At 39.5% G+C, this 7763-nt stretch overlaps 1 protein-coding gene across 3 annotated transcripts; it reads left to right on the top strand.

Annotated features, from left to right (window-relative positions):
- The first annotated feature begins 2317 nt into the window (after window positions 1–2317).
- Window positions 2318–6061, top strand: ido1 (indoleamine 2,3-dioxygenase 1). Of its 3 annotated transcripts, none has more exons than XM_086173840.1 (10): window positions 2318–2500; window positions 2951–3046; window positions 3129–3242; window positions 4116–4234; window positions 4342–4356; window positions 4453–4552; window positions 4669–4786; window positions 5018–5069; window positions 5163–5311; window positions 5403–6061. In XM_086173840.1, exons 1-10 carry the CDS (start codon window positions 2408–2410, stop codon window positions 5798–5800), a joined length of 1254 nt encoding a protein of 417 aa, XP_086029966.1. In that variant the 5' UTR covers window positions 2318–2407; the 3' UTR covers window positions 5801–6061. The 3 variants fall into 3 exon arrangements, with proteins under 3 accessions (XP_086029966.1, XP_086029964.1, XP_086029967.1); XM_086173838.1 differs by having other exon boundaries at window positions 3129–3248; XM_086173841.1 differs by lacking the exon at window positions 4669–4786 and having other exon boundaries at window positions 3129–3248; window positions 4453–4481.
- The last annotated feature ends 1702 nt before the right edge of the window (window positions 6062–7763 follow it).

Genomic DNA, 7763 nt, shown 5'->3' with positions numbered 1-7763 from the left:
TGGAGGGAGGGGGATGCTCGACGCCGGGTCGGTGCGAGTCGTCCCCGGGTGTGTTGGTCAAACGCGCGAACGCCGATCTCCGACCTGCCGGCGCGTCGCAGAGCTGCAGCCCCGGCCGTCATGGAACCACCTCCACTTGCTCCCAGGCCGCCGTAGCTAATAATAGGCTGAGGAGAGGGAAAAAAAAAAGAAACATTCATTACAAAACACTGATCCACTTTAAAGTCGCATAAATCTCATTCCATGGCTCCTAAGCAGCCTAGAAAGCCCAGCCTCCGGTGCAGCACTTACCTTTTAATCTCTTTTTAAAGGATTGCATTCCAAGTTCACATGATGAAATGCACGTCCCCCCTCACTTCCCGGCTTTATCAGCACCTTATCACCCTTTATTGCCCTTTATTTTCATTTAGGACTCGTGGAAGACAGAGGAAAGACAGATGGATAAAAATAGGTTGAAATAGCAATAGGAATTTGAAAACTAGAAGACCGATAGTAAATATGTACAACGCAAGTTGTGAGTATCAGAAAATAATTGATTGATTGATCTTATTAAAAGTAAAATACCCATCCATATATTTGTCTACCTGCACTCAGGGTCACGGGGGATGCTGGAGTCTATCCCAGCTGCCATCGGGAGAGATGCGGCGTCCACCCTGGACTGGTTGCAGGGCCACATATACAGACATTATTTCTATCTTTAAAATAGTACCTGATGTTCTCGGTCGCAGTCTGCACTCAGTCACACATCTGGGCAATTTTCCCGATGTACCTGCCGCATGTTTTTAGAGGAGGAAACCCACTTAGACACGGAAAGAACATGTAAAATCCACACAGAAAGGTCGAAATTGAACCAGTCCTTCATGCTGTGAGGCCAAAGCGCCAACCACTGCGCCACAGTGAAATCCTGAAAGTAAAAAAAAAACAACATATATATATTAAAAAAGTACAATATGTAAGTCCATATAGAGTTGGGAACTTTTTGTGAATGAGCTGATTCATTTCAGTAAAAAATAAAGACATACTTTTGCTTGAAAATGCAAAATAAAGTTTCACCCATTCACATCGTTTGTCAACGATTCCGCCTCCTCTTCTCAACACCTTCATTAAATACCAGCTCACCAAAGAGTTCATTATTATTATTATTTTTTATTAACTATACATGACCGAAAACATTAATGAATTTAAATATGTACAAAATCTGTGTAAATCCCGATGGCCTTTAAATATATGCTTGTCCACACAAGGCTGTTGTATTTTATCAAATCCGCCGTGCGACTGTGGACATAGACATCTATCTCTACTGTCACATATTGACTTTTAGAAAATACGTAATATCAAACAGCCATAAGGTATTGAATTAAGTAACACGCATGCTTTATTCGGCATGCAGTGACATTATTTATCCGGTGTGATGTCTTCAATAAATTTAAGGCTATTTTTCTTATGAGGTACTGACTCTCAAAGTGCACAGAGGCTATAGAGGCCGACTGACAGGCCAATCTGTGAAGGTTGTTTTCGAATCTGTCACTGCAGTGAGTGAGTGGATGATTGTTTGTCTGTCTATGTGGCCCTGCAATTGACTGGCGACCAGTCCAGGGTGTACCCCGCCACCTACCTCGACAGCTGGGATAGACTCCAGCATCCCCAGGTAATGGATGGATGAATGGATGGATGGATGGATGATGATTCGCTTTGAAAGGGAAGTAAACTGGCTGTAGACACAAATAACATGGGGAGTTACTTCACACAAGCATTCATTGTTTATCTCCTTTATTTCTTTACTGTTTTTTTTTTTCAAAATTGTGGTTTGATTCACACAATAAAGTGTAAGCGTCCTTTAATTTTCAGCGTTTTCAACAATCTAGGTCTTCAATGGTCACGTCCCAGATTTATATCATGCAATATCAATTCTCTACCACTAGGTGAGGCTGACAGTCCAAATTTTCCTCACCCCACAGATTCGGTCCAAGACAATCAAAGATGTAGCCAAATTTGATTCAAAATGAAAAAAATAAAATAAAAATAATATACCTTCCTAGAAGAAAAGCATTGCTCTAATATAAAGATTAGATAAGAATCTACCTGTCTATAGAATAGCATATTCATAGTGCGATCATTTTTCATTTTTACAGAATTGATTATGTAAAAATATTTAAAGGCAATGTAACCCTAGCTGTAAGACATATATGCATGTCCTTTGGTTGATGAAGCACATCTACTTTGTTTACACACTTGACCCGAAATTGTGCAATGACAAGAGTATGGGATGAATGTTGTGCAATCAATAGGTATTGTTGACAGCGGCTATAAAGTGAACTCTGTGCCAGAGTCCACATAGGTTGTGGTCTTGCAACCAATTACTTAGTTGGAGGCCTGTTACTATGTGTAAATTCCTGCTCCATTCTCCATGGCTGCTGCTTCTAAAGACTCCAAATTTTCCTTCTCTCTGGATTCATACCATGTCTCCGAGGAGCTCGGCTTCATCCTTCCAAAACCCCTGGTAGGCTTCGCAGCCCAGTAATGTGTGTCCTTTTGCGTTTTGCTACTGTCACTTTCATTGTCACTAAGTACAAATAACTATTTTTAAACTGTGATGCTGAAAATGAGTTACGGTACTCAAAACGTAAAAAGTAATATTTGTTTAAAGCTGTTAGGTCTGTGTTGGAAATGAAACCGGGATCTAAATATTGCAGTTTTTATTTTGTTCACAGTCAAGCGGTTGGTTGGGGATATTGATTGGGACAAAATGACCAAAGCACATTGAATTTTGGCATCACCCGCGTTTACTTAATCTTGAACTTTATTCCATCATTCAGCATAAGTACTTTCTGAAAATCACATTTTGTTTAAACATACCAAGTTGTTTCTTTTTCCTTTTCGCATATTTTCATCTGCACACTTCTTTATAACCATGACCGATGTCTATAATTGTCTCAAATGTGACTTAAAGGAAGAGCTTCCACCTTACTACCAGCCATGGATGAATATTGCCCTTCAAATCCCAGAGCTTGTGAATGCCCATGAGTTGCGCTCTTGTATTAACAGGGTGAGTGGGGACAATAAAATGACAAGAACAGCTCACTGCATTTATGGAGCAATGGCTCAGCGTTGTTATTCCATCTGTACAGATGCCTCTGCTGAGCATCCAGTTTCTGAAGAGACACCGTGAATTACGACTGGCCCACCTGGCCCTCAGTGTTATGACCATGGGATACATTTGGCAGGAGGGAGAGAATGACACAGTTGAGGTTTCTTGATTTTGCTGTTTTAACTTTTCTTTTGCTCACTGGATGCCAACAATACCCATTGTCGATTAGAGTTAGCATAAGTTCACATTCACTGCAGATGAAATGGAATTTTATCTGCATAAGGGTCAAGACTGTGGACTGCCTCGCTTCTGGAATTCTTTTAATGATCAGATTGAAAAATCTGCCTTGTCTTGATAATAGAATTAATACTAATGTTGATAATCCATCATTGGCTACCTGCTGTTTCATCATTTAAAATGGTAGTTGGTAGAGTTTTCCTCAATGTCAGTAGCAAACACTCAATTAATAATGTAAAAATGTGCTAATACTAAATTATGGTTATATCTTTTCAACAGTACTTGCAATTAAAACTCTATTATTGTTTCAATCCCATGGATAGATGACTGAGTTAATTTTTTAAGTAACACTCCCTTGTCCACAAAGCATGTTTAATTTTTTTGTGTACCTTTATGTCACTTTTAGTTTATGAGTTTTTTCCAATTAATGTGAAATACACTTTTGAAAAGGTTACATTTGCTTTGATCATTGACCCCCAAAATCATATCAGTTCACTGTTGAGTCCACATGAAACATTCTGCCAAATTTGAAAGGCTCCCCTGGTTATATTGTCCTTAACAGTCATAGTGACTCCAGACGTGTTTAACAGGGGCATCAAATCGCAGACAAATGTCACAGTAAACAGATTTAATGACAAATTATGACAATAGCATCATTATATATTATATATGAGAATTTCGCACTTACTTAAACATATTCATATGATATAGATCTGATATTTTGAACTGTCTGCTCTTTACTCTGAAAAGGATTGTTTACAGCTCCTAATTTAAGTAATCATCTTTTAAGATACTGCCGCGAACTTTGGCGGTTCCTTTCTGGGAGGTGTCACAGCGACTTGGTCTTCCCCCAGTTCTCACTCATGCTGATGTTGTATTGGCTAACTGGAGGAAGAAGGATCCCGAGGGGTAACACCAGTATACTTCTACGTGTGACTAAATTTAATTCTTTACAATAATCAGGCATAATTGTTTCCTGTTTCTTTTAATTGTCCATTTTATATGTCCTCTTACAGGCCTTACGACATGGCGTAAGTACATCTTAATTGCAATTGCACATGACTACCATTAGATGTGCATGTCATGTCAAAATGAATGAATTGGAAAGATTTGCTTTTATTTGGCAGGAATTTGGAGCTGCTCGTCAGCCTCCCAGGTGGGGACAGTGTGAGAGGTTTCTTTATGGTCACTTTACTAGTAGAGCTGGCCGCTGTTCCAGCTTTGAGGGTGAACATTCATTTACTTTACCCCAATAACTTGAAGCATTTGATGTAAAATCAAAATTAGAAGGGGTAGGGGGATCTCAATAAAGAATCTTCATAAATGTATGAATTACGTTTCAGAATATTCCATCAGTGATACACAGTGTCAGTTGTGGTGACACTGAGGCTGCAGCTGAAGCCCTGGACAACATCAGCCAGTCTATACAGGACATGACGGATAAACTGAAACTGATGCATGGTATCAACCAAGAGATACAATATTTAGTAATCCCAAGGCCATAACATATTAACCATATTAACATATTAACCAGGATTTTGATGCATATATTATTATTATTATTATTATTATTATTATCATCATTTATTTTTATTATTATTTATTTTTATTATTATTATATTATTATGTTTTATTATTATTATTATAATTATTTTTCATCTGCGCAGTTCTTAATCTTTTTTTTTTTTCAAGTGCATGTGGAGCCGTCAGTTTTCTATGGAATTATGAGGATCTACCTCTCTGGGTAACTTTATTGTAACTTTAAGACAGTGTTTTGTTATTTTTTTAATTAGAGAACCATTTTGTAAAGCTTGCTTGTCCATAATTACCTCTTGAGGTGGAAAGACAACCCCAGCATGCCAAAGGGTTTGATTTATGAGGGAGTCCAGACTGAACCAATGGCATATTCGGGAGGGAGTGCTGCCCAAAGCAGCCTGCTGCACTGCTTTGATGAACTTTTTGGAGTAAAACACGAAACAAAAAGCGGTAAGACTTAGATTATATCCATTTCATTTTTCTGGATAATTGTTATTAAGATGTGGTCTAGGCTTTCTTTGATGGAGTTTCTCTCTTGTAGGAGCCTTCCTAACCTGTATGAGGGACTACATGTTACCTAAACATAAACAGTTGATCCAGGACATTGCTTTGCAACCCTCAGTGAAGAATTTTGTTCAGCAGCAAACCAGCGAGCGGCTGACCCAGGCCTATCAACGTTGTGTCACAAAACTGTTGGCCCTGCGCAGTTATCATATTAATGTTGTCACTCGCTTCATCACAATTCCTGCTGCCAGAGCCCGCCAACTACGTGATCAGAGCCAGAGTTCGGCTGGGGAAATTATCAGCAAAGCACCAACAGCACTGGAGGAGAGGGGCACTGGAGGCTCCACCATCATGACCTTTCTTAAGACTGTGAGGGATCAAACAAGAGATTCCTTGCTGCCTGGGGAAAGCAAAGGAATGAAGCACCACAGTTGATGTGGAGTCAACTGCATCATATAAAACCTGCAGTAAATCATGTGTGATTACTTAGCACACTCTTTTATATGTCATTAAAAAGATGCCTTTCAGCAGTAAGAGGGGAGAGAAGCTTAGCTGCCTGTCTTACATCAAGCTTTGTTGTGCCTGTAAACAAACCTCAGTTTCACAGACATGAGTGATACCCATCGTTCTGTTAAAACCATAATTTAAACCACTGCTGTTACTTTCCAATAAATACAACCTCTAATTCCTCTTTAATCCGAATTGGAATCCAAAATATGCACTAGACATCTGGTGCGGACCCCCATGTTTGAGGACATTTTAACGTCAGACAACTCACAAACTACGTGTTCATTTTTTGGAAGAGATTTATGTTAACTTCATTGCTGGTTTGGAAATATGCGTTTTACTCTTGTTAACATTGACTGAAAATCCAAAACCAGAATCAACCATGTACCGTACATTGAGTAAGTTTTGTAGTTAGACACAAGAAACAAATTAATTGACATTACAAAACAGGGGTGCTAGTGGCTCAAGACCACACCCATCCTTTAGAGTGGATGTAGCCTACCAACTCTTGCTTTAGACACATTATTTAGAAAGATAATAAAAGTTATGAATATCAGGAAGTAAATGTAAAGCACCTCTTTTTTTTACATCTGTGTGAACTATGCAGGAAGCTAATGTCAAGCAGCACTGTACGTCAGTGCCACACTTGAGCATACATGGCTGGCTTTGCCGATCATTTATAATTCTGTAAATATAAAGAACAATTGCAAAATTTCAAACATATCGATTTAAATTGAAACATTATTTGTCTCTAGAGTTGAGTTAGCTCTATATAAGTCTGTTGGTCAATTTGCATCACTATTCACGATAATATGTCCACGGGGATTAATCGTTTTAGCACTTGTAAGCGGTTGCTCTCTGACAAGATGAGGAACTGGAGATGGCTGACACACATTCACATGATATACCTGACCTTTCCATCTTGTAAAAAGTCAGCCTCAGTTTTGTCCTTTTTTTTTAATGTCTTCACAATGGGGTTGTCAGGCCACAGCACAATGCACAATGCACAATACAGAGCAGAGATTCTTCACTTATCATAATGGTTACCTCAGCACACCTGCCATCCTCCAGCCCTTATCCAGCCCCCACATGCCTCACTATACTTCCTGGACTGAAAGTGTGGAAAGCCCAGAGCAATGAAGGGGTAGATTGTCCTGTGGATGGCTTATGCTGTGTAATCTTCACCTGTCCTGGCTTGTCTCCAGTGGTGTTTCATTACAATTACAGCCATACAAGATCAGATAAAGCAGACACTGCAGCAATTAGATGACACCCCCCTATACACACAGACACACTCGCATACACACTCAGGCATTCTATTTTAGCATGACCCCTTGGATAGCAAAGAAAAAGTGAATAGGAGAGGCACCCAGAGAAAACTGTTATGCTCTGATGGCTGAAGTGTGTGTGGTATTTGTGAAAAGTGTGAAACAGAACAAATGTTACTTTGAAGCATATGGTTATAATAAATGAAAATACCCGACACGTGCTTCATTCGACAATGTGTGTTCCCACAATGTTGGTGTTTTGACTTTGTTACGCTGCTCTTTCACTTAGTCTAATGACCTAAGTGACAGAAGCAGGTAAGGGGGGTGAAAGGTGAAGAGAAACAGAGGGAATTGGTGAAGACATTGTGTTCACACGTCATATCAAACTGATTAAATCCTTCTTCCACAGCCAGAACAAATAATCCCTGCCTTTTTTCCTGAGTGTTGACGACTCCCTGACAACCTTGCAATAAACACAGACCATCTCCAAGGGAGTCCTCATTGTGTAGTCGGGCTGAACCTGTACAACCACTGACATTTCACCTCACCATAACTGCGGCTGGTTTCACATATGTCAAGCTGTTCCACAGAAAGATATAACACCGAGATGATTTAGGGAATGG

The sequence above is a fragment of the Fistularia commersonii genome, chromosome 26, assembly GCF_037954325.1.
Source record: "Fistularia commersonii isolate RoL2024-O1a breed Wild chromosome 26, RoL_Fcom_v1.0, whole genome shotgun sequence".
NCBI classification, from domain to species: Eukaryota; Metazoa; Chordata; class Actinopteri; order Syngnathiformes; family Fistulariidae; genus Fistularia; species Fistularia commersonii.
Note: the sequence above shows the minus strand (reverse complement) of the source record. Positions and strands in the feature narration are given on the sequence as shown.

Excerpts from the sequence above, each read along its gene's own strand:
- ido1 (XM_086173838.1), top strand. The coding sequence starts at position 2,408 with ATGGCTGCTGCTTCTAAAGACTCCAAATTTTCCTTCTCTCTGGATTCA. Across the intron at positions 4,553-4,668 it reads CCGCTGTTCCAGCTTTGAGG|AATATTCCATCAGTGATACA; the intron begins GTGAACATTCAT and ends ATTACGTTTCAG. Across the intron at positions 5,070-5,162 it reads ATGAGGATCTACCTCTCTGG|GTGGAAAGACAACCCCAGCA; the intron begins GTAACTTTATTG and ends TTACCTCTTGAG.